Below are 27,354 nucleotides of genomic sequence, written 5' to 3' on the forward strand. Positions count from 1 at the left end.
TATATATATTGTGGAGACGATTTTACGCTCGTTTATTTATTTTTGTAATGTTCCGGGAAAAATGTACACCTTGCATTACTAATTTTATGTCTTGTTAAAATAATATCGTAGCACAAGTTATGCCCACATATAGGAAACACGTAAGATCCAAGTCATGTCATAAAAATTAAAAATATTTTTAGGTTGAAAATGACAGTATTAGGATCCGAAATTTTGACAAAATCTAATGTGGCATTTATGGATATGTGTTGATCATGGAAATTTTTAACTAATTAATTACGAATTTTGTAAGAAGATTTTTTTTCCAAAAGTTTTAACCTAAGATGTAATTGAATGAAGAGGACAGTTAAAAAAAATTATGTATAAAAATGCAGAAATTTTTAGATTGAGGAATTTTTAACCAATTAATTAAGAATTTTAAGACTGGAGTTTGAATATTAATTATTAATACTAAATTTAAACCCTAAAAGTATGCTAATACTTGACCGAGCTGAGTTTGAGCCGAATTCTAGCCTACAAAATTAAAATCGAGTCGAGCTCGAATAGTATGTTAGTCGAGCTCGACTCGGCTCATCTGCACCCCTAGTCTCCAACTAAATGAATTTTTTGAATTATTCATATAAATAATGCATGATAGGCATCAGGACAAAAATCATTAATAATATAGTGGTAATTTGCTAAGCTTTGGTGAATTCATAATATTAAAATGCTTACTTTCATTGAAATTAAAGAGTTAATGCATGAGATAAGCAGATATTTTAAGTCCAACCACACATATGTTCACATTAAACTCAATCACATATATTCAAATTAAATCCAACCCAACATACATAAATACATAATTATGTAATATATTCACTATTATTTATATGAAAAGTTGAACATATATACATATATATATATATATATATATATATATCCCAAAAATTAAAATGAGTTAAACCATATATATATAACTCAAAGCGTAAACGTTATGCTGGGCCATAACCTTTACATAGATGAGTAGGTCTCTTGTGAGACGGTTTCACGAATCTTTACCTGTGAGACGGGTCAACCTTACCGATATTCACAATAAAAAGTAATAATCTTAGCATAAAAAGTAATACTTTTTATGGATGACCTAAATAAGATATCCGTCTCACAAAATACAACTCGTGAGACCGCATCACACAAGTTTTTGCCTACATAGATACATATATGACAACAGGTACTTTTTATGCAACAAAAAAAAGTAAAACAATTTTTTTTAATGACTTATTCAATTTGGTTTCGGTCCGTTAAGTTTTCAAAGTTTGGTTTTGATATACAGACTTTTAATTTTTGACTGTTTTGATATACAGACTTTTAATTTTTGATTATTTGATGCAATTGTTAACGTGATATTTGACAAGTCTAACAAATTTTGAATGTACGTCAGTATTTTTTATTGTCACATCGCAATAATTAGATCAGAATAGTTAAAAATTGAAAGTTAGTACACCAACCAAACTTTAAAAAGTAAATGCACCAAAATATTTTTATTTCCCAAGAAACTCGAAGTGCAGTCCTAGTACATCAATCTCCTTATATATGGCTTGCAAGAAACCTCTGCGGCTGAAATTCCATGTGGTTGGATTTTCCATAGGTTCACGAATAAGCGTGTCCCGGCAGGGATGAACAAGTAGCCTGCAATTGTGCAATCCGCAGCTGCCTCCCTGGTGATAACGAGGATCGGTGGCTGTAGACGCAGTGTTTATTTGACTATGGCTTGTATGTCCGTAGACTAAGTTTTCAAGGTCCGATTCATTCACTTGTCTGCATTTACCGACATGCTTAATTGTCTAATTCATCTTGATCGTTTTGAAGGGTGTGGGAGGGTTATTGAGTTGCAATCATCGAGCCGATGTGAGAGTGATTGATTGTATCTGTTCCTCCTAGCATCATTGTCTAATGCAACAACATAAAATAACTCTAAAAATGACCCACCAATTATTAAAGGAACTGATGACTGATGTGAAAATAAACCTTCTTACCAACAAGATGGATAAAAGTAAATTCAGTTTAATTAATTATTTATTTATGTTAATTATTAATAATTAAGGAATAAAAGATAATAACTAGTATATATAAAATAAAAGGAATATTTCGAGAATATTTTTTTGGGATAAGATTTGAAGTAAATGAGTTGAAGATGAATATCGTATTTGGTGTAGAAATCGAACTATTTTAGTGTAAAATTTACACCAAAATAGATTTTATGGTTGAAGATTATCTTATACGAGGCTGAGCAAATCCTAGATTTGATTTACCTTTTGCATGTTGCTTTGTTTATCGTGTCAGCATCAAACAATGGAAACTCCTGAGAAACACAATCTGCTACTCAACATTTCACCCATGAAATCAAAATTCTTTATTTTAGATCATCGGTTATGTATGGACATGTTCATAAATTAAATATATTTTCGAGTCAGTGTAGTTTTCATTGAATGAAATCTTAATTAAGCCCAAAAAATACTTAGATAAATTAATTGATCAAATTATGTCGCATAAGAGGAAATAAATTATATGCATACAATAAGACACTAAGAACCTAAAATCTTAAGAAATATGTAACTGGAAAAAATATCTTTTGTAAATAAAGATGAAGATTTTCTACCCATCACAAAAATGTATGAAATTAATTATATTTTTAAATATTTATTGTCAATATATTTTTGAATATATGTTGTATTAAAAAAACTTTAATTAATAATTATGATGTGATAAATAAATAAAATAGTTATTTTTTATAATTATAATTATTTGTGGCATATCTTACTTACTATTTAAAAATCCATCATTCACAGCCAGTATTAAATTATATTTTCAAAAACGATTAATCGAAAGTAGCCTATGAAAAGTAATAGATGATAGATATAGATAATTGATTTGACTTACGATTAGAGTTGTTATTTGATTTAGAATAGTAGTTAACTTATACTAAAAACTATATATAGTCATAGGAAACTCGGGAGTTATCCACGTAACTTAACATAACTCATTCAATTAATTCTCAATCATTTTTCTTTTAAAAAAATTCATATGAGACGGTTTCATAAGATAATTTTCTGATACATATTATCCATTCGACTCAACTCGACCCATGAAAAAGTATTAATTTTCATTGTAGATATACGTCGATTCAACCCGTCTCATGGATGTAGATTCTAAATCAATGTAGACTATGTTTTTGTCGTGTCAACACACATGAACAACACAAATCTAATTAATTTATCATGTCATCTATACTTCCGATAAATTATATCTAATACTTATAGTTTCTTTGTGTTTTTACTCGAGCCACCAAGGAAATTTGATTAATTTTATCCATATTTATTTTCGAAAAAATATCAAATCATTCAATTATAATACAAATTGGCAAAAATATAATACATATGCACTTAATTCTTCATATATTTAAATATTTACTTAAATATCACTAAATTTAATACCTAAAAAATTAACATAACGTAGCAATAATAAATTATGTAAATTGAAAATTTTAAATGATAATTGTTTTTTATAATTCAAATGGCTCATAAAACAATATCATAATATTTTATATATTTAACATAAATCTATTAATAGATTTACATTTATAATGTGCTTTAAGTCTTTAAAAAAAATTTCAACTTTTAATTCGTTAATTTTCTCATCTAAATCCCAATACTAGTATAAGAGCAATCGTACAAAAATCATTATATTTATTAATTGAATAAACTTGTGACAAATTACAATCTATTATATATTATAATTTTGATTTTACCATTTTTTTTTTAGTTTTATCTACATTTTCAGTTTTATTCTATCATGAATGTTTTTTTCCTTTACAAAATATCAACTTACTTTTCACAAAATTTTGAAATATATACAAACGATGTTACACAAAAATTATAGAATTCATCAACTTTTTTGTGTCAAATATATATGGAAAAAATAAATTTTTATTTCTTTTTTTCATTTTTTAGTCTTTTCACTCTATAATTATAATTTCTCTTATGAATATAACCACTTATTTTTCACCCTAACTTTAAAATATATAAAAACATGTTACTAAAAAATATATAATTCATCAATTTTTGTGTCAAATATACCAGGAAAATTTTAAAACTCGGTGCTTTTGTAACCATAAAACAACTATTTTTTTTTTAAAAAAAAAGCATTAAAAATGTAGAATTTTATATATACATTTTTTTAATCTTTTAAAAAAGTGCAACCATTGTGTTCATAATGGACATCTCGACAAGTGAAGAATAACAATTAAACACAATGACTTAATTACTAATAACATCAAGAATAACAATTAATAATAATAAATTAAACACAATGACAATAATTCAACACACTTTTTTTAATAGAATATTAGATAAATAGATAATGCAAGCAGATATTTAATTTATTTTTTTTTGGGCCAAAGGGTGCTTCTAAATTTTCCACCACAACAATAGATAATTCTACGCTAAGCCGTCAATTAATTTATCCCATTGGGTCAAAATTTGCTGCGCAAGGAAATCTAACTTTCCGATAATGTTTATATTATTTAAATTATATTGTAAAAGCAACTTCCAGTGCACTATTTGCAAATGGACAGCCACAAGTAATCGGGATGTCCACTTCACTGCTATATTTGTGAGGGATAGAGGAATCAATTTTATTCATATTTATAATAATAAGTTATATATTTAAGATAAAAAAATAATAAATTTTTATTTGTGATATAAATAGGAGATTAGTCTCGTAAAATTGATTTGTGATACTGTTTCACAAAATTTTTTATAATATTTGTATATTTTTCCTAGACGACAAAGACGTGGTGGAAAAACTAGGCCTCTTGCATACAAAAGAAAATCAAGCCACAGATTCTTATGTGAGTAGGATAAGGTTACACAAAATTGATCATATTTTTTTGAGTGGAAATAAGATATTATGCATTGATCCATCAACCACGATAGGTAAAAACCCTCCATCCAACATGAACGAGAAGGATGAGATAAAGCAAAATTAATTATATTGATTTTGAATAATCTTATAAAATCAACCTAAAGATTTTTAGGCGCATAATAACTCTGAAACTTTGATAAATAATTTAAAACATTTGGTGATTTCTCAACTTAATATATATGGAAAAAATATATGCGAAGTAGCAAACAAATATCAACATTAGTGAAAGCTCAATGTTACCATGAAAGTGCACGTTCACAGCGTGACTTTGTTCTATTATCATTTTCCCAACAATTCTTCCTTTTTATTACATTGGAGAAAATAAGGAAATATTAACAAATGAAGAAGCTACCAGATAATGTAAATGGTTGATGGAAAATAATTTTTCTAGTTTACAAACTTGTTCAATTTTGAATTTTGGTTCATTGATTAAGTTTTCAAAGTTTGACTTTAGTACACTAACTTCTAATTTCTGGATACTTTGGTTTAATTGCTGATATGACATTTGAAAATGCAAAAGTAAAACCTAAAAATGCTGATGTTAGCATTAAAAATTGATTACTTGTCGGATATCAAATCAGTAATTTGACCAAAATAACCGAAAATTAAATGTTAATTTACTAAAACCAAAATTTGATAACTTAATTGACTAACACCCAAAATTGAACAGATAAAAAAATTGTTTATCTTTAGTTTATAATCCAGCTTAATTTTTATATAGTGAACCATGTTCAAGATAGCATATATATAATTTTAAAACTTATATCTTACACAATATTATTAATGTTTCACCTGCAACTTATCTTTTACACAAGAGTATTGATATTTCACCTGCAACTTATATTTTACACAATATTATCGATATTTCACCTGCAGAAGTAGTCCACTCGTTCATATCTAGCACAAGAACAGATCATGCGACAATCTTGGTGTGAGGAGAACCGGAAGAGGGGAGGCCTTCATATTAGTAGTACCTAAACTCCCAGTCATGTCCACAACATCACCTTCAGGTGTTCTGAGATCAAATCCATGCAAAAGAGTAGCAAGTGCGAGTTCCATAAATTGCAAAGCGAACGTGATTCCGGGACAAATTCTTCTGCCAACACCAAATGGAAGAAACTGAAAGTGCTGACCTTTTAAATCAACATCTCTATGTTCTGTCAAAAACCTTTCAGGTTTAAATTCTAATGGGTCCGACCATACACATGGATCACGTTGCACTTTCCACAGGTTTAAGATGACACGGGTTCCAGCTGGAATTTGGTATCCTGCAATGGTCGAGTCTCGAGATGCCTCGCGAGGAGGTAGAAGTAACACTGCCGGATATAAGCGGAGGGTTTCCTTGATAATGGCTTGGATGTATACTAAATTTCCAATATCTGATTTTTCCACCATTCTTGATCTGCCAATGTGATTGTCTAGTTCTTGTTGAGCCCTTTCAAGGACGTGGCGATTGTTGAGTAGTAGACATAATGCCCAAACGAGAGTCACGGTCATCGTATCAGTTCCCGCGATTATCATAGTCTGTAAATCGATGAAATTTAGCTAGCCAGCTAGACATTTAACGCAATTGATATGAAGTTCCCTCATGTTGAGCTTCGAAAATTATCTTTTTTAATATATTAGATTAGATTAAGGACTTGTTGGCGTGCATATCAGAGTCGACCGTATCACTTCAATAATTCTTGTATCAAAATTTCAGTTATATCTATATCATTTATCAAGGGTGATGAAGTTCAAAAGTTCAGTTTTGCCGCATCAAAACATCCTCCTATTTTTAGTCTACATACGATCGGATATTACAGGAGATGATTTTAAAATTATATTTGGACATGCAGTAATTGAACTTGGTGAAATAGGCCATTTGAGCAAATTTCTATAAAATGAACAATAAATCCTTCAAGTCTTCAAACATTTTTTTTAAATAAGATCTTTGTCACGAAGTACTAAATCAAGCCTTCTAAATTCACTAAAATCTTAATTTATTGACTATTTAAAAAATTGCAAGGAAAATTTTTTAATCTTATTAAATGATATCTAATTGATTATTACTATAAAATTTTGAAAATTAATCAACACTTTCAGCCGGCAAGGTAGACCAAAATGCAAAATGGGGTTGGTCTCGACAAAATGCTGGCTGCTATTACGGACAGATAACATATATTTTTCAAATTAAATAATTGCATATCAAAATCAAATTATATAAATAATTTTATTTTAGTGTCTGAGTTAAGCGCAATTTATACACTTCCTAATCCTATAAAATCGAGATAAAAAATATATTTAAAATTTAGACTTAAATATTATATAATTTATTATAAATAATAAAAATATTTAAAGAAATTAAATAATAAAAATATTTAAAGAAATTAAATATATTAATTATTTCAATAATTTCTTACTGCAATAAGTTTAAACACTTGAGATTTTCCTTTTGTCAAGAAATATGTGTCGGATTCATACTCATAATTAAAAATTGAAAATCTTTCACCAAATTTTTGGACACGACGAGATATTATATACACAAAGATAAGAATTGGGGTACCTGACAAGTGGCTTTGATGATTGTATCAGCATCATACTTCGGAAACTGATGCGCGAAGGAATCCGCCGCCTCCATCATCACCTCCATGAAATCTTTTTCTCCGTCAAGCTGCTGCAGCCCATTTTCAGATTTATTCTTCTGTAATTTCTTGTGCTTCTCAAGCCACGATTGCAGGATGGTATCCATCATTTTCCCCGTCTTCTCAAAATCTTTCTTAGTTCCTTTGAAGTGATCCAACCATTTAAGATATGGCACCACATCCGTGAAAGTAAGCGCATCCATCATTTTGAAGAATTCCCTGATCTGTTCTCGCCAATTCTCAGCCTCCATGAAATCCATTTTCTTCACCGTAGCCCCCGAAACTATCCTCACCATCGAATTCAACGTCAGGTCCCCCAAACATTTCTTCATTTCCAATGGCGCCCGGAAGTTATTCTTCCGGCACGATATGTAAATTGATTTCATCATGGCCCGAGTTTCAGTCTCCCACGCAGTGCCAAGCGTCGAAACCCTTTGAGCGGATAGCAGCTTTTGCATGCAAAACTTGCGCAGTTCCCGCCAATAATCGTTATATTTGCTGAAGCCGAACATGGCAAAATCGTAGCTCATAAGCTGAATCGCCACAGTTTGTGGCCTGTTGGAGAAACATACGTCGTTTGTGGAGTTGAAAATTTCTTTAGCCACTTCCCAACTGCTAACCACCAAGCAACGGTGCACGCCTAAGTTGATGCTGTAAATCGGGCCATATTTGTCTGCTAAATCTGATAACGCTACATGAGGTTGCTCCGGGCCCGACAGCAAATTCAAGTGGCCGATGAGCGGCCATCCCCCGGCCGCTTCCGGGGGTGAATTTGGGTTACTTTTTCTGATTCTTGCAGCAGCAAATTTTAGCAGAAAGTAGATGCTAAGAAAGAATATGAAAGCAGTTGCTATCGAAGAACTCCATGTAAATTCCATGGCTTGGGTTTACAAAGAAGAATGGATGGGCAACGACCCCGTTGTCATTTTAACCACTAGCCGTACATAATTACCTTTCGAGTCTTAGAGTTTTGGAATTTCAATCCAGTCCCAAGTTTTTAAAGTTTAGCTCATTTAGTTGTTTGGGACTTGGAAGATATAAATTTAAGGGTGGTGGACATATATAATATTGTTAATAATAAAATAAATGAATCTGATAAGTACTTTAATCTTCTTAGTTTTGTCTTTTGGTTTTCGAATTCTATTCGTACGCAACCACGCACTCTAAATATATTTTAAAAAAATCAATATTTTGAGGGAAAAAAAGTACAACATAATAAGGGTGAATTCAACTAAAATACCTACGTCATGTTTCACTTAAAATTCAATACATACAAGATTTTTTTTTTATTTACTGCCTGACTACAAGCCACATATATTTTTAACTCCCTACAAAAACTAATTTACTTTTTTACCTTTTTATTATTAAACTATATTTATTAAATAAAAATATTCCCCAACAAATATACATGTTTTTTTACCCTACACTTGTAATTCTTCCCCAAAAAATATACATGTTTTTTTTTTTTATCACATATACATGTTTTTGACCATATATTACTCAAATTCGATTATTTGAGGATTTAAAAATATAATTTGAAGTTAATATCGAGTGGCTTTTGATAATATAATTTGTGAAGTAAAAATACGATACCTAAATTGTTACGAAATGTACTTAATTCGATACCACGTTTATATGTTTTTGACCCTACAATAATCAAATTCTATTATTTTTGAATGTCAAAAAATATATTTTTAAGTTAATATTGAGTGGTTTTTTATGTATCAATTCGTGAAGTAAAAATATCAAACCTAAATTGTTATAAAAGTTTCTCATTTCAGACCAAATATACCTGTTTTTAATTTTTATCCTACAATACTCAAATTCGTTTATTTGGAGATTACAAAAATATAGTTTGAAGTTAATATTGAGCAGCTTTTGATGATACAATTCGTGAAGTAAAAATACAATACCTAAATTGATATAAAAAGTACATAATTCGTGACCACAAATATCTGTTTTTGACTCTAGAATAGTCAACTTCTATTATTTGGGAATGCCGAAAAATATATTTTAAAGTTAATATTTATTGGCTTTTGATGATGTAATTCGTGAAATAAAATATTATATCTAAATTGGTACAAAAAGTGCCAAAATCGACACTGCATGCACTTTTTTTTTACCCTACAATATTCAAATTCGATTATTTAGGATGTCAAAAATATTGTTTGGAGTACTTATTATTGATTGGCTTTTGATGCTGCAATTTGTGAAGTAAAACTATGATATCTACAATTTAATTTGATACCATAAATACATGTTTTTTATAACTACAATACTCAATTTTTTATATTGAGAAATGTCAAAAAAAAATAGTTTGAAATTAATATTGAGTGACTTTTGATGATGTAACTCGTGAAGTAAAAATACGTTACTTAAACTAGTACAAAAAGTACCTAATTTGATATCACATATACCTGTTTTTTACTCTATAATACTCAAATTCGAGACCACATATACTTATTGATATTCATTAAAGTAATAACGAGATGTCTAATTTGATATCATATTTATTAATATTCATCTATAATAGTTATTGGTAATTATTCGTTATTCTTATCAATAATTTTCTATTAGACTTATGAATATTTATTTATAATTGGATATGATTATTTAGGGAGGAAAATCAAGTATTTATAGACTCGAATTAGATATTATTTGTATCAGTTTAAGTATCACATTTTAGCATAATGACACCATCAAAAGTCACTCAATATTAATTTAAAATATATCTTTTGACGTCCCAAAATAATCAAAATTGGGTCTTAGAAGGGTAAAATCAAATATATGTGGAATCTAATTAGGTACTATTTGTACCAATTTAAGTATCATATTTTTTTATTCAGGAATCTAATCATCAAAGGGATCAATATTAATTTCAAACAATATATTTCATCATACTCAAATAATCGAACTTGATGCTTTAAAGGGTAAAATCAAGTACTTGTGGGCTCGAATTATGTCTTTTTTGTATTAATTCAGGTATCATATTTTTACTTCGCGAATGTCATCATCAAATGAATATTATTTTACTCCGTAAATACTCATATCTAATTATAATTGAATATTCATAAGTATAATCGAAAATTATTGATAAAAATAACAAATAATTATCAATAAGTATTATAGATGAATACTAATAAGTATGATATCAAATTAGACATCTCCTTATTACTTTAATGAATATCAATAAGTATATGTGGTCTCGAATTTGAGTATTGTATGGTCAAAAACAGGTATATGTGGTATCAAATTAGGTATTTTTTGTACAAGTTTAGGTAACGTATTTTTACTTCATGAATTACACCATCAAAAGCCACTCAATATTAACTTCAAACTATATTTTTCGACATCTCTAAATATACAAAATTGAGTATTGTAGGGTAAAAAACATGTATATGTGATATCAAATTAAGTATATTTTGTACCAATTTAGATATCATATTTTTACTTCACAAATTGTATCATCAAAAGTCAGTCAATATTAACTTCAAACTATATTTTTGACATCCCAAATAATCAAATTTGAGTATTGTAGGGTCAAAAAACAAGTATATGCAATCTTGATTTTGGTATTTTTTGTACTTATTTAGGTATAATATTTTTATTTCACGAATTACAACATCAAACGTCATTAAATATTAACTTTAAAATGTATTTTTCGACATCCCCAAATAAGTGAATTTGGTTATTATAATATAAAAAAATATATATTTGGTCACGAATTAGGTACTTTTTGTATCAATTTAGGTATCTTATTTTTACTTCACGAATTGTACCATAAAAAGCCGCTGAATATTAACTTCAAACTATGTTTTTGTAATCTCCAAATAAACGAATTTGAGTATTGTAGGGTAAAAAACTGGTATATTTGGTCTCAAATTAGGCACTTTTGTAACAATTTAGGTGTCATATTTTTACTTCACATGTTGCTCCATAAAAACCACTCAATATTAACTTTAAACTATATTTTTTGACATCTCCAAATAATCGAATTTGAACATTATAGGGTCAAAAGCATGTAAATGTGATATCGAATTAATTACATTTTGTACCAATTTAAGTATCTTATTTTTACTTCACAAATTACACTGTCAAAACCTACTCAATTTTAACTTCAAATTATATTTTTTAAATCCTCAAATTATCATTTGAGTATTGTATGGTCAAAAATAGGTATATATGGTAAAAAAAACAAGTATATTTGTTGGAGAAGAATTACAAGTGTATGGTAAAAAACAGGTATATTTGTTGGTGAAGATTTTTATTTAATAGATATAATTTAATAATAAAAGGGTAAAAAAGTAAATTAGTTTATGTATGGAGTTAAAAATATATTTGGCTTGTAGTCAGGCAGCAAATAAAAAAGATTATCTTGTAGGTACTGAATTTAAAGTGAAACATGTACAGAGGGATTTTTTTTGAATTTACCAACACAAGAAAACGAATTAAATGTATTCTTTCGCGACAATCACAGGGAAGAAGATAGTTGCACGTGATTGATCGATATATCCAAATTTATTTTTGTTGCTATAGATAAATAAGATCGTAAATTTTGAATCCAATTTTACATGTTTGTATAGTGTTTTATTTTAATTAGGATGTGTTTCAAATTCATCTAATAACATTTTCATTTGAAATCCATATTAATTTATATAACTAATATGTAAATAAGTCATTTATAAATTTAATTTGATCAATTGTTTTATTATTTACAATAAACTATAATTGAAATATATTGATTTTAAATTCAACCCAAATGCACACTAAAAATCTTATTTTCATTTAATCTTTGAACTTTTAAAACAATCGCCGTTAAATATTAATAAACTATTAAACAGTAAAATATCAATAAGCATATATCGGAATAAAATCATATTCAATATACAAAACAGTTCGATAATATTACGGAGATTTATCTTAGTCATGAAAATATTGAATTTGTATATCAATAAAATAGGAAAATAAATTTTTAGTTAACTAACTTATCTAATTTTAAGTTTTTATAAATTCGTAAAATTTGATTTCCATACACTAAAAGTTAAAAGTTGGTAATTTTCTCCAATAGCTGACATCAAATCGGACAAATTATCCATATCACATCACTATTTTCTTACATTTTTTAAAAGAAAAAAAATCAAAGTTAATATATTAAATTTTTTGTTGAAAACTTAGTACACAAAATTTCGAAATAGAAAAGATTATCGTAGCAAAAAAGTTATTTTCTCAAAAAATATTGAATTTGTGCTTATTTGACCAAGAGCAATTATTATACTAAAGCACCAATAATTCAATCAATTAACTAATAAAGTAAGTGATTGATTAACTTGGGAAAGTCGTTCGATGTTATTGCGCTCACGCTAAACCAAGAATCACAATTAATTTGGACACTTTCCTTTATCATGATGAAATCATAATCCGATTTTAGACACTCTTTTCTTTTCTTTTTTTCCCCATTTGCTGTGAACAAAAACAGGGAAACGGGTTTGGAATGAACTGTACTTCTTGCATTGTCCGCCTCTTGAACTGCTTCGGAAAGAATTATTTTCCTGGAGATGCCATCTTCAATTATAACTAAGTATACGTTCATATGATTGGATCAAATAAATAATGAACCCGCTACAAATTTAGTTGGGACTGTTCACTTCGAAAAATTTTTAGTATATAGTAATATGCAGAATGTTGGATAAATTAAATTTTAGTGATTTAACAAACTGAGCTAAACTGAACTGATAATGAGTTAAACTGAACATGATCTAAATTGAAATTTTTATAAGAGAAAATCGTTTGAAGCTTAACTGATATCTAGGTTTCTTGAATAATTGACAGTTGAATACCAATTGGACTAAAATATAGTTAATTAAATGAATAAACATTATCGGAAGAATCAGTTAGACTACTCAAAGTTACAAAGCTGAATTATTTGATAAAGTCTGATTTATCAACGGTCTATGAATTGTCATAAATCCGCGAGAACTACCTACGTTGTAAAAATTGTCAAAAGAGATAGTGACATGAAAAAGACGGGATTAATGGCTACGATATTTGGAACATATATAATATTTGATTTGACTGACAGTTGGATCTAAGTTTATAAATAGATGAAATGGTAAATCAGTTAAGCTATATGGAATCATCAAATAAATTCAAATTTCAAGCTTTCAATAGCACAGCTGCTTTCAAAACTTCTTAGCACAGTTATAAAGCCTTACTGAATCAAGTTGTTACAAAAGTTGTAATCTCTTAAGTCTTTTAGTGAATATCCTCCCAACAAGGAAGAAAGGATGATATAGAAGTTATTCAAATCTTGTAACATCCATAAACATATTTGTGTTATTTACATTTTCTTCAGTTTAATCTTGATAATCCAATTGTTTTTCTTACTTAACCATTTTTTAGTGTTCGATTTGTCAGTTTAACTTCCTTCCGTACAGAACTTATCTGATTAACCAACTGACGTTGACTTGACGAGAATTACTAAATTCAAAGATGTTATCCCAACCAAATTTTTGGTAAACTAATGTTATTTTTTATTCATCTCCTTCTAACCAAGCACAAGATCCTAACAGAGAAGTTCTGGGTCTACCTATCATTGAAAATCTATCGCTACTGAAAGGTGGTAAAAAAATCACGAAATGGGCCGAAGTATAAGGCCTTATATATTCCATCAGGACTGGTTCATATTTTTCAGTGAGAGATTACTCTGGAATGGACTTTGCATTTAGCATTGGATAAATCACCCTTGGAGTTTTGGAATTTCAATTCAGACCCGAACATTTAATTAGTTCCTCATAATTCAACAAGCGTTGTTTTATTTGTTAGAGACGTATGTTCCCATGTAGCTTTGTATGAGCGTCATTCCTCCGAAACGTCTGCTTAGTTTTGTCTTTTGGTTTCTCGAAAAAACAATAAAATATCTTAATAATAACCGTAATTCAGAATAAACCCATATTAAGTATGTAGAAAAATTTGATAATATTACAGAGATTTATCTTATCTTGGTTATAATGAAGATATTGCTTATATCGTCCGCATCTTGAACTGCTCCTGAGAGAATATTTTTCCTGGAGATGCAATCTTCAATTATAAATATATATAAATTCATATGATTGGATCAAAAAAACCAAATAAAATAATGAACCTGCAGCAAATTGATTTGGGATTGCTTCCGATGGAATCACTTCAAAATTCGCTTACAGTGGCCGGATTGGTGTTTACTGTTGCTTGGCTTTCTTATTCTTGGTTCTTGAGTTTATGAATAATCCCGAGCTAGCTAGCTAGACTCCTCTTGTTTAGGTCTATTCGTAGATGATTGTAATATCCTAGCTAGGGACTATCATCTTGTCGGTTTATTTTTGTACATTTCGATCAGTACTGAATCTGATTGTCTTGATTTGCTCTAGTGATATTCCCATGGTTATTTCGGGAAAAAAAAGTCGGGATGCCTTGCCTATATATGTTACGTTTAGAAATACATAATGCACGTCGTGCTCTTAAATTCATTTTCTATAATATGCCAAACGTATGTTGTCTTTAACAAGGACAAGAAAACAACCATGTACGTGCTATTTATGAGAAAATAATAACCTTTTTTTATATTTTTGGTTTTTGGTTCACTTACTTTTCAAAGTTTAATTTTGATGTATTAACTTTGAATTGTTTTTTCTTTCAGACCTATTTGTAATACTAAAAATATTGACGTGATATTGAAAATTTTTGATTTATTCAATATACGTCAGCAATTTGACAAAAAATTGGCAAAAATTAAAAGTTTGCGTACCTAAACCTAATTTTGAAAATTTAATTAGTAGATCAAAAACCCAAACTTGGATAAGTCTATTCCATTCTATACACAGTTGATTTTTCATTTTCCGCAGTAAATTAAAAAACTGAATTGGAAATAGGTAAGCAAATTTTGAAGATCAAACCATATTGCTGCAGTTTTGCGGATATTCAATATTTCCAAACTCGTCTGATTGACCTAAATAAAATTTTAGTTATATAATTAGTCAAAATTTAGTTTTTATGCAATAAACTGTTTTTTACACCTCGTCAAATTTTTGCCGCGGTAAAAATATCGTGAATGTTACAAATGTCTCACATTAATTATTAAAACTAATGAGTAGACGAGGGTATATCTTCATTAGGAAATATTTTTGGGATGATACCCTGTTGGATTTATTACTTAACATAAAACAAACCATCCAACTATCCTGCACAATTTCGTTTTTCCAACAATTCTAATTTATTACGGAGAAAATATAAAATCATAAAAATAAATATAAATATAAAACAAACGAACAAACAAATAAAATAGACAGATCGCTCGTTTAATTAGTCTATGTTCCAGCTTAACTTAATATATATGGCAAATGAATCAATCAACGACAGGCTTAATTATGATCAATACGATGATTTAGAGGTATCCCAACTTTCCAGCTTGACGTTCCTAGCGTGAACTCTAGATTAAGCAACTTGTTATCTTCTGGTTCAACTCCATATACCTCCATCTCATCCACTATTCCACCTCTGAACTTGCTCGATACAGGATCGATCACATGGACGTCGTTCGGAGATGATGGCCATGGAATTCTGAAGGTCATCAAAAAGTACTAGAGGATGAAATTAATTCAACACTTTATTTTTCTATTACAATATATGCGGTGGGTTTTTTTGCTTGATATGAGATCGAAGTCAAGTCTCAGTCGTATTGAAGAGGTTTATGCTACTATATCACTAGGTGTTGGCTGATCAAAATGTACACACACATCTATGTGTACGGATAAACTAGTTTATATTTATTTATTACAAAGATGTAGTTTTTTATTCGATCTTGTGAGTTAATTCTCTCAAATAAAAGAAGTCAAAGCAGCAAAAAGAAGATTATCGAACATTAAAAAAGTAGTGCAGTGCACCAAAATAGAAACTGGAAGTGCAGAATGCACTCACCTCTGAGCATCTACAAATGTATTCGAGTCTAGTACTGATGAAACTGGTGCTGCTAATGGGATGAAAGCATTAAAACGAGTACTAATAATATCAGCCTTTTCATCTTCAAACCCCTTATGATTTCGCAACTTTAATCCCATATCTGTCGGCCCGTGAGCTTCTGTAACGGAGTCAATACCATAACTAATTCACACGGGTAAGTCTGTTATATAAAAAAGTTACTCCATGTGTATTTTTACATAAATTTTTTCGCTTGCTCATCTGAACTTAAACAAAAAATATGGAACTTATAAGATGATCACACAAATATTTTGCGTAAAAATATACAAGGATAGACAAATCTAAATTACACACTGTTGTCACGAATGTATACAGTATGAGTGATCAGGCTGTGCATGTGAAATTCCGAACAATCATGTTTTGGTTTGAAATTTTGGGAGCAAATCTGATGGAAGATTTTGTCGCCATTAATCATAAATGCGAGCACAAACAAAGAGAATAATGGGGAGTGGGAAGGGATGGGACCTTTTTGTGAAGAAAGATCCTATTTTTATTTATTACCTGCTCCTTTGTCAATGGTCTTGACTGTTCTATACATCTGCATGTAAATTTTACACGAGAAAAGAGAATGAGAAAAATATTTTAAGGTAAAGATGCCATTTTGTCCTAATACCTTTATTCTCATATCCCCCACAAGTGGAACGAAAGAGACAGGAAATTAAAAAGGCAACGAAAATGAGATGGAAGAATACGAAAGGGGTAGGTTTCTACTAATTACCCTAATTTCAATGAATAAATTGATTGAATTCAGTGACTGATCCCACCTGCAAGTGGCTCTTCACGTGAGCTAGGGTTAGATGTTTCACATTCATTAACTCTAGTACAGACTTTGGTGTTGCTCCTGTAATATAATATTTGTAGGAAACATTATTTGTAGTCAGATAATGTTTTTAATATGTTTATTCAACCCAAGCGAGTACTGAAAACCCTTCTATCAGTTATAATCAAGAAGCTTGCTGTCAAGGTTAATTTTTTAAATATAAAGTATAACTAGAAAATAAATTTGACATACTTTCACGGCCACCAAGAAGTTGAACTGCTTGAACAAAATGAGCGTGGAGAGTAGAATTCCATCTCATTCTTGGAGCTCTAACAATTGATCTCTTATCAATCCCATTCACCATTCTTGAAGTTCTTTTGAACTCCCCTCCGCGATGTGTTTGATGAAAATTTCTTGGTATTCTCACAGAGATATGATTCAATCCAAGCATTTCACGTCCCAAACTCAAACTGGGATCACCGGATATAACATGATTAGAAGTATTGATCTTTTGTGCACTGGAAACCCCATTTTTTTGCCTCCGATCGCTTCCACTGCCGACAGAATCAGTCGTATGAGCGTTGCAATGTTGCCATATTTCCATGAACTTGCAGTTTGATGACTGTGAAGGTGTAGTGATCTGTAAAGAAAGATCGAGCATGGTGGAACAATCTTCGGTTCTCATTATGACTTGGTTTAAGCTAAAAGACATTTTTTGCTGTTAAAGATAAGAGAAAACATATCAGTTCAGCCAAATAGCACAAGAAGTCAAATATATCGGAGGAATTTTTTACGTGAAAAATGTGTACAAAGAAAGACTCGTAAAAATGGGTTAAAAGATAGTGAAATGTATTTAATCAAATTCAGTATCTTATGGTTTGGATAGATATATATATATATATATTGTAGGAACCCGGAAGAGTTATTATTTAGCGCACGTTGAGTGATCTGGGCTAACGCAGTAGCCTCGAAACCATGGATAATTAAGTAAATCGTATTGAACAAGTTTTGTACAACATACTCATAACCAAACTCATGATCACTAGCCCAACATTCACATACTCCATCAACTCGACACCCATGAGAACTGGTTTGTATATACATTTTTTGCATGAATATAATGATGTGTTTTTTACCAAGCAGAATTGGTCTTATCACTTAAAAGGAAGTCAAAGAAGATTAGTATTATCGAATAAAAAAATGAGATAATGGTAAAGGGGACGGTAGATTAATGTTAACACAGCATTTATATTATATTATTAACGCAAACAAAATTGAACCATGCATGGTTAAACGAGTAAATGGTCAATCATTGCCTTCTTTAAAATTCTTGACCACCTGAGAAAACATTTTTATGTAAATGGATGGTGTATAATTTTGTGATCCGATTTTAATGTATATTTAATTAAAGCATGCACTTTAAACAATTTAGGAGCATTTACACCAGCTCAAAAGTGATTTAAAAAATTCGAAATTACAATCAGTATCTTAAGATTTTTCGATGAAGTGGCCTGCGTGTCAGAGAGGGGGCCGGAGCTTCGGCGACAGCCGGCCTCAGATCCACATGCAGCCTTAATTGCTTAATGGGTACTATATGTATAATATGATAATAGTGGGTTCAGTTGAAAAGTCAAGTAAAATAGTTATAATCTACAAATTAAATAATTATCTGAATTTACAAAATTCTTTTAACATATATCTGTGCTCTATATCAGTTCAGATATTGGGAGTAGTGGAGAATGTAATCGGAAAAAGAGGATTAAATTAAGAGAAAATTATATTTTCACTTTTGTATATTTTTCTATTTTTTATTTGCAATTTTTTCTTTTACGTTATTAAATTTGAGTCAACTACGCTATCTTTGTATTTTTAGTATTTTGAGTCCTTTTTTACATGAAGCTATGTGGCATTGATGTGGTAAACAAACATCATCAAAATCTAATGAAATATGATTAAAATTATCAAAAATTAAAATAGATTGGAAAAATATTAAAATTAATTTGATAACATTGTGACAATGATTTTGATGGTGATGCTGATTGATGATAATAATAACAATGCTCAAAATATTAAAATGAAAATTTTAATAAAATTTACAACATCGGTAAGAAAATATAAATAATAATAGCAAATTTTGGGGTGAAAATAATTTTGAAATAATTGGCGGATTTTAAGTCTATCATTTTTGTGTGTTTATCCCTAACCTTGATAATAATATTATTTATTATTGTTTATCATCTCGAATTATTTCTGCACTTTAATATAAGCATATTTGACTAATCATTTAGCTCAAGAATAGCTTCATCGGTTGCTTACCCAAGTGTGAGACACGATCCTAACAAAATCTAATCCTTCAAATTACTTTCTTTGGTGATAATCGTCGATAATAGTCAGATGTTTCAATGTTTTGCGACAAAATCATAAGGATACCGTTAGACATTAATTCATTACGTTCAATTAGGTACTCCTATATAGTTTGCTGATAAAATGCATGGGTTCGAGGTCTATTTCTTCTCAAATGGCCGCCGTTATATATGAAAGTGCTTGGCATGAGGGCAAAAGACGGGCTCATATTGTACACTTTCAGGAATGGAGAAACTCAATCAGGCCATTGGCAAAATGGAATTCTTGATGTGCCTAGCACTCAGAGCACAATCTCTCCCGTTTCTCCTGTTGTTGTTAACCACTCAGGAGTGCTTAACGTTGTTCAGGTAAATTTTTCATGTTCCACTGCCATTCTCCAGTGTTATTTATCAGCTTAATTAGTGCGTGATGGATAAGGTGGTGTTGGGCTTAATCTTATCATGTATTTGTTAAATGGAATTTGTAGGCACTACTAAAAAAAAGGCAAAAGACAACGGTTAAAAATCGTTGTCGTAGGTCAAATAAAACCGTTGTTAAAAGCCATGTGATTAAAGGGTGTGCTCAAAGACAACGATAAAAAACCGTTGTCGTAGACGTTTAAAGACGACGGTGAAAAACCGTTGTCGTAGGCGTTTAAAGACGACGGTGAAAAACCGTTGTCGTAGGTATATAAAACCGTTGTTAAAGGTTCTATGGTTAAAGCATTCGCTAAAAGACAACGGTTTTGGAGTGATGTGGTAGTTACAATTTACGACGGTTTTTAAAAAACCGTCGCAAATTAATTCGCGACGGACATCATCGTTAACCGTCGTTGCAATTAGCGACGGTCGTAATTTAAACGGTCGCTAAACAGCGACGGTTTAATACACCGTCGCAAAATTTAGCGACGGTAGCGACGGTGTTTTATAAACTTCGTCGCTAATTTTAGAGACAATTTGGTATGCTTTCCGTCGCTAATTTTTTCAGTAAAATAAAAAAATTTTCACTTTTAATATTTTAATAAATATACAAAAAAACTCACATAAATATACAAAAAAACTCACAATCTACTATGCTAATTATATTCTTGATTTACCGTCGAAAATACTATATACTTGATTTTAAAAATTTATTAAACTTTAATGACAAAATCGAAACTAAAATTGTGTAAGGGAGAAAAATTTTAAGTGTTGTGAACTGGTATGTAGAAAATGGACCGAGGGGGGGGATATTTATAGACAGTTTGCGATAGTTTTGACTTTAACCGTCGCTAATAGCGACGGTTATGTTTATAACTGTCGCCGATTTAAAATTAGCGACGCTTTTACAATAACCGTCGCTAAATATAGCGACGGTTAAGTCTAAATTGTCGCTACTTATAGATCAGCGACGGTATTACCAAAGCTGTCGCTAAAATTAGCGACGGTTATACAAAAATCGTCGCTAAATTTAGCGACACTTTTTACAATTTGTTATGTTTATGAGGTTCTTTAAGTCATTTTCTATGTTAGTTTAATATGATTATTAACAGTGTAGTTAATTCAATGAAAATAGTTATTAATTTGATTTAATTTAATTAGTCAAATTTATACATTGCAGTCAAATTCATGAAAATTTCTACCATATTAATGATAGATAATAATGGGAAGACGAAGAGAGATGAGACGGATTGAATAAAAATAAATTATTAATAAATATTAAGGTCATATAAAACTTCTTTCTCTCATTTAGAATATAGATATTTTCAAACTCTTTATGTGTCAATTGAGATACGTGATTGAGAGAAATGTTTGAATGTAACTGATTTCAAACACTGTTTTTAAGTCATTTGGTCAATTTTTTTTATATATGCTGCTAAATAAATATTACTAAATAATATGCTTCATTTGATATATCATTTAATGTTCTTGCAATGAGATGAGTTTTTTACCCTAGCGTTAACTAGTTTTATTGTTATATATCATTTGTGTTGATTATGTTGTATGGATATCATATAAAATGTCAATATTTGGCAAAGAATAAAATCGTTTTTCAAAAAGAAAAATTTCTTCATCCAGAAAAAAAATACATGAACAACAAAGTGTACACAATTCTCATTCTATTTATAATGACATGAGAACAATTCTAAAGATTTGTGGACACAATAGATCAATTTTGTGAATTTTTAGTAAATTGAGACATTGAGCCAGTTGCACTTTATTTCCTCTAATATTATCTCGATATATTCCAATGTGATTAAGATGTTGTTTTTATCTCTTTTTTAGTCAAAGTGGCTAATCATCAGCTAATTCATAAGATATAAGATGGTAACATTGAAAACTCCTTGCCAAATAAATTCACTTAGCCAAATAGTGAAATACAAATACAATTCTACAATATTTCATCAAATTAATCTTGACTATCATAAAATGTTCATGAAATATAAACAATTTTATTATTAGATGAGATATTAAATAAAACAAATACTTTTATCTACATTTGAATGATATCTCATATGCATATTTTAATTACGTTATTCGTGTCTCTTCTCAAAAATTTTAAAATACAATAATTAATTTTGTATATCGTTCCACAAGATATAAAATATTATAAACAAAATGTAATCTCGATAGAAGAAAATTTGTTTTGGTTCAACGAATAATATAATATTATGTTATAGACACACAAATGATATTGAAACTATATTATCCCCATGATATGATGAACGCAATCATTGTTCCAAAGCTTCTAAAAAATTACTAATGAGATGACTTTCCTGAATTGCGTCAAATTAAACGAGGACTCGGTTCTAATATATAGCAATTTGAATAGATTTTCAAGTATTATTTCTTCCAGTGATTGAGAAATAATTGTTAAAAATTTATTAACATTATAGCTGTATGTTAATAATATTTATATTAAATATATAAAAATGATATTACAAATATCACGATATTTGAAGAAATTACAACATCGTTCATTGGTTATGTTGTTGAACTATATATATGTTAAACATAATTTTACTCACAAGTGAAAGCCTATCACGACTAAAAGAATTTTTTCTTGTCATAAACTGAAAATCATTCAACAAAAAAACAAATAGTCGGAAATATAAGATTACCAGATAAAAACAATGTTGAAAATCGAAAAAATGTCGTAATAGAGAAGCAAACTACAAGCATGTCAGATCTCAGATGAGGATTCTAAATAACATAATAAGTTTTAAAGATGATAATATACTTGTTGAGTATACCAAAATGGTTATACGCATAATATAAAAACTACGACAAAGAGTTGTTGAGTTGTCAAAATCAACCAAAAAACATATTGAAAAATGTGTCATGTGGATAAGATAACTTTTTCCAATTCATATACTGTCTATAGTCATGATTTTTATTTTTTGTTGTTTGATTTGTTTCAATTCATAAATGCTACTAACTATATATTAATTCATTTAAATATTATCAAAATCTCATTCATATGTTTATAACGGTTTAGTTTCTTACTTTGCACGTGAAATTTTCTAGAATAATAAAATATATGCCAAAGTGGACATCATAATTCTTTGCCATGATTAAGCCCACAAGCACAATTCCCTCGACTGTCCAAATTCAAGAAACGACGAGGGTGGTGCCGTCTTCTTTGTCTGGAGATCCAATGCCTCTTTTTTCAGTTTTAGTTTAATTGTATGTATGACATATGATTTCCTTTTATCGTTTTCTGAGTTGTTTTCCTTCAGCATATTCTCAGGAGCATCAATGGCTCAATAAATTTCGCAGAAACTGAGATAAATTTTACTGAAATCTTGAAAAAAGAGTATCTGGGTTGAATGGATACGCTTCTGAATCTTCAAGCTCTGCCTTTGGAAGCTGCGATTGGTGGTCCAGCTATTGCTGTTGGTGGGATTACTTTGTTTTTCATCAGAGAATATGTGAATGATCTAAAGAAAAGATCTTCTGGCCACCTTCCTCCACCCCGTAAGTCTTTTTTTTTTCTTTTTCTTTTTTTTAAAAATATTTAACGGTTGATTAACTTTGTAATGGGAAGGATCGTGGGTTTTAGTTAGTGATGATTTAGTAAATTTTGGTTACAATTATATTCATTTAAGCTTTTAATTAATTTCACTTTAAAAGTTTATGCAGTGATTTAGACGTATATTAGAGACTGAGCGCTGCGAGATTTTTGCCCTTCAAGCTCGATGCATTTTATGATGACATTTTTCATTTATATTTTTTCAATGATTTGAACTAATTGTGATCTGATTAATCAGTTGAGGTACCAAAGATCATTTAATCAGAGAGAAGATATGTCCTGAAATTAAGAATATTTGAACCATTTCAATGGTGATTAGCTTCTCAAATATTACTAGTATTATTCTTGCAAAAATCATGTATCTTTCCTCAGTACAAGAATGAGTTCCTGTTAATCCAAAACTTCATTAAACGTTGTTAGTCTTTGCGTAGTAAGTGAGACAATAATGGTGAAAACACTCGTATCGGTATATATTTTGTTTCGTTATACATTACGTAGGAAATTAAAGACTAGCAAACCCAATGCAGAGGTGCCAGGTTTACCAGTAATTGGCAATCTACTACAACTAAATGAGAAGAAACCGCACAAGACATTCACCAAATGGGCTGAGAAATATGGTCCTATATATTCTATCAAGACGGGCTCGAACAATATGATTGTTCTCAACTCCACAGATGTTGCGAAGGAGGTAGATATAAGTTCCTTATCTCTCAAATATTGGTTCTCATTAAACTTGTAGTTTACATATATGGTAGAGCATAAATCTAAGATGTTTTAGTGTTGATGTGTAATTTTGTCGATAGAGCGGTCGTCCAATCTCTTTTGATGTTTGTATCTTGACCTTTCATCAGTGCATGATGAACTAATATCATAATATCTTGAAACGGAAATGGCTTTGTGATTGTAAAGATACCAGAAGGGACAAGAGTGAAATGAGTTTTAGGTGTTATGTTTCTTTTGAAACTTATACGCGCTCTTGGTTTTGTGTAACTTGTTTTTCATTTAAGATTTTGTTTGCTGGCTGTGAAAACTTGATTATGAATTAATCACTCATGACCAGATTCATTTTCTCGGGCTCCGCTGCTGAATCTGAGTGACAGTTATGTTGCATATATTTCATCAGATCGACAAGTTCAATCAATTCTTCCTGTGCAAAAACATATGGTCATAGATTATTTTATGGAGTACTCATTCTGATGCTAATCTGGAATGTCAACTCTGATGGTTGGATTACAGCTCTAATAATGCTGGCGATGAATTTAGTTTATTTATTTCATTGTCTAAGCTCAAATCAACATAGTGGCAGCATAGATAACATGCTTTTTGACCAAATATATCAAAAGATTGAGTTTCCAAAAAAATTTCTTACTTACACATGCTTCGTTTTGCTTTAGGCTATGGTAACGAAATACACATCCATATCTACACGAAAGCTTTCAAATGCATTGAAGATCCTCACATCTGATAAAAGCATAGTAGCGATGAGTGACTATAATGAATTCTACAAGGCAGCCAAACGTCATTTACTTACGAGTACTCTTGGACCAAACGCTCAGGTTTGTTCTGTCAAAGGTGTTCACCTAGTCACCTGTATGGTTATTCATGTTGCAAGTGATTATTACTAAATACAATGGTTATGGCAGAAACGTCATCGTATTCATAGGGATGTCATGATACAGAACATTTGTGATCAGTTCCATGCTCATTTGAATGCGCATCCTCTTGAAGCTGTCGATTTCAGAAAAATATTTCAATCTGAACTTTTTGGATTATCACTGAAACAAGTGAGCTCATCCACTTCCAGTGAGTGATATAACATTGTGTTTTCACCAAGTCCCAAAATTTTAGAAACAATTTTTTTGCCACATAGGCTATTGGAGAAGATGTGGATTCCCTTTACGTGAAGGATCTTGGCTCTACATTGTCTAGAGGGGAGATATTCAAGATTTTGGTACTCGACCCAATGGAAGGGGCAATCGAGGTGGATTGGAGAGATTTTTTCCCATATCTAAAATGGATCCCGAATAAAAGCTTTGAACATAAAATTCAGCAAATGCATTTCAACCGGCAAGCTGTGATGAAGACCCTTATCGAGCAGCAGAAGAAACGTATTTCTTCAGGAGAGGTATTCAAGACCTAAAATCAGGGTGGACCATGAATTCCAAAGGGAGAGAATCAATTAATTTTTAGATTTTTTCTTTCTTTCTCTGAGTGAACACGGCTCTCCCTGTCTGCACGTGTCTCTTGAATCTATTTTTCCCTCTGCATTAATGATTAAAGATTGTGGCAGGAACTCAATTGTTACCTTGACTATCTATTATCGGAAGCAAACACATTATCCGAACAACAAATCCTAATGCTGCTTTGGGAAGCCATTATTGAAGCATCGGATACTACATTAGTCACCTCAGAATGGGCGATGTACGAACTTTCTAAAGATCCCGATAACCAGGTTATTGGACTTTTGTCATTTCTTCTAATCATATCTCTGTTTTGGTGTGATTTTTACATGACTGTGTGCTATGATATTTTTTTATGTAAACAGAGTCGTTTGTTGTCGGAAATTCAAGATATATGTGGACTCGACAAACTTGAGGAAGAGAAGTTGTGCCAACTGCCATACTTGGCAGCTGTTTTCCATGAAACAATAAGGAAGCACAGTCCAGTTCCTATCGTCCCGCTAAGATACGTGAATGCAAACACACAATTAGGAGGTTATGATATCCCAGTAGGCAGTGAGGTTATTCACAATTTCCTTAACCTCTTGATATATATACTTTTTGCGTAATTATGCGTAAACCATACAATGGAATTATATCTGCAGGTTGCTATAAACTTATACGGATGTAACATGGATGAAAAAGTGTGGGAAACTCCCGAAAAATGGATCCCCGAGCGGTTTATGACCGGAAAAGACGACACCATGGAATTGCACAAAACAATGGCTTTCGGAGGTGGAAAGAGAGTGTGTGCCGGCTCTCTACAAGCGATGCTTATATCTTGCGTGGCTATCGGCAGATTGGTGCAAGAATTCGAATGGAGACTGAAGGATGGGGAAGAAGAAAATGTGGATACATTGGGGCTAACCACTCATAAGCTTCATCCGTTGCTAGTGATCCTAAAGCCCAGAAACTGATGTAAATATCTCAACTTGTATTATGCCCTTTTTTTTGGTTTTTGGATGAGTGCTCTTGCTGTGTGATTATGTTGTGAACCAACTTGAGAATTTCAGTACAATTTATTGTTGGTATTTTTTTCTATATAGTAGCCAAATAACAATATCTATTGAAAGAGATGATTGACATAAAAGTATTAAATAGATGGAGATTGTGAGAATCAAATGTGGCTGTTGCGTATAGTGTCGTAACACCTGAACACAAAATGCAGTGGAATAATAGAATTTATGACGCAATTGAACATTGATGAATAAAATAAAACATAATTAATCTATATTACCTACAAAAACTTGGATACTTGAAAAGTTTTCCAATGGTGAACGGACATAATTATCTTTTACATTTTTACTTATTTTCATTATCGAGTAACACATATAGTAATTTCACACTTAGCCTATTAATTATTAATAATTAATACTAATTAACCATATTTTATGGATATGGTTTTGTGCTTTTGACTTTCTACTTTATC

At 30.4% G+C, this 27,354-nt stretch overlaps 3 protein-coding genes across 4 annotated transcripts; 1 reads left to right on the forward strand and 2 right to left on the reverse strand.

The window, feature by feature from the left end:
* Positions 1-5,687: 5,687 nt before the first annotated feature.
* LOC140983115 (cytochrome P450 CYP82D47-like) lies at positions 5,688-8,582 on the reverse strand. The gene is made up of 2 exons (XM_073450029.1): positions 7,505-8,582; positions 5,688-6,483 (listed from the first exon to the last, which is right to left on the reverse strand). Exons 1-2 carry the CDS (start codon positions 8,459-8,461, stop codon positions 5,857-5,859), a joined length of 1,584 nt encoding a protein of 527 aa, XP_073306130.1. The 5' UTR covers positions 8,462-8,582; the 3' UTR covers positions 5,688-5,856.
* Positions 8,583-15,938: 7,356 nt separating this feature from the next.
* LOC140982304 (probable transcription factor KAN4) lies at positions 15,939-18,147 on the reverse strand. The gene is made up of 5 exons (XM_073448775.1): positions 17,605-18,147; positions 17,357-17,433; positions 17,094-17,130; positions 16,533-16,692; positions 15,939-16,175 (listed from the first exon to the last, which is right to left on the reverse strand). Exons 1-5 carry the CDS (start codon positions 18,062-18,064, stop codon positions 15,977-15,979), a joined length of 933 nt encoding a protein of 310 aa, XP_073304876.1. The 5' UTR covers positions 18,065-18,147; the 3' UTR covers positions 15,939-15,976.
* Positions 18,148-23,223: 5,076 nt separating this feature from the next.
* Positions 23,224-27,011, forward strand: LOC140983653 (ent-kaurene oxidase-like). Of its 2 annotated transcripts, XM_073450791.1 has the most exons (9): positions 23,229-23,360; positions 23,454-23,651; positions 24,234-24,394; positions 25,101-25,262; positions 25,350-25,490; positions 25,577-25,831; positions 25,997-26,158; positions 26,252-26,446; positions 26,531-27,011. In XM_073450791.1, exons 2-9 carry the CDS (start codon positions 23,504-23,506, stop codon positions 26,840-26,842), a joined length of 1,536 nt encoding a protein of 511 aa, XP_073306892.1. In that variant the 5' UTR covers positions 23,229-23,360; positions 23,454-23,503; the 3' UTR covers positions 26,843-27,011. The 2 variants fall into 2 exon arrangements, with proteins under 2 accessions (XP_073306891.1, XP_073306892.1); XM_073450790.1 differs by having other exon boundaries at positions 23,224-23,651; positions 26,531-27,010.
* The last annotated feature ends 343 nt before the right edge of the window (positions 27,012-27,354 follow it).

The sequence above is a fragment of the Primulina huaijiensis genome, chromosome 8 (genome assembly GCF_012295235.1).
Source record: "Primulina huaijiensis isolate GDHJ02 chromosome 8, ASM1229523v2, whole genome shotgun sequence".
Lineage (NCBI taxonomy): Eukaryota > Viridiplantae > Streptophyta > Magnoliopsida > Lamiales > Gesneriaceae > Primulina > Primulina huaijiensis.

What these genes read in the sequence shown, in the direction of transcription:
- LOC140983115 (XM_073450029.1), bottom strand. Translation starts at nt 8,461, where the DNA reads ATGGAATTTACATGGAGTTCTTCGATAGCAACTGCTTTCATATTCTTT. An exon ending in TCATCAAAGCCACTTGTCAG is followed by an intron (nt 6,484 to 7,504) that starts GTACCCCAATTC and finishes ATCGATTTACAG; the next exon opens with ACTATGATAATCGCGGGAAC.
- LOC140982304 (XM_073448775.1), bottom strand. Translation starts at nt 18,064, where the DNA reads ATGTCTTTTAGCTTAAACCAAGTCATAATGAGAACCGAAGATTGTTCC. An exon ending in ACTTCTTGGTGGCCGTGAAA is followed by an intron (nt 17,434 to 17,604) that starts GTATGTCAAATT and finishes ATTATATTACAG; the next exon opens with GAGCAACACCAAAGTCTGTA. An exon ending in GACCATTGACAAAGGAGCAG is followed by an intron (nt 16,693 to 17,093) that starts GTAATAAATAAA and finishes ACTCCGTTACAG; the next exon opens with AAGCTCACGGGCCGACAGAT.
- LOC140983653 (XM_073450790.1), top strand. Translation starts at nt 23,504, where the DNA reads ATGGATACGCTTCTGAATCTTCAAGCTCTGCCTTTGGAAGCTGCGATT. An exon ending in TGGCCACCTTCCTCCACCCC is followed by an intron (nt 23,652 to 24,233) that starts GTAAGTCTTTTT and finishes AACCCAATGCAG; the next exon opens with AGGTGCCAGGTTTACCAGTA. An exon ending in CTAAAGATCCCGATAACCAG is followed by an intron (nt 26,159 to 26,251) that starts GTTATTGGACTT and finishes TTATGTAAACAG; the next exon opens with AGTCGTTTGTTGTCGGAAAT.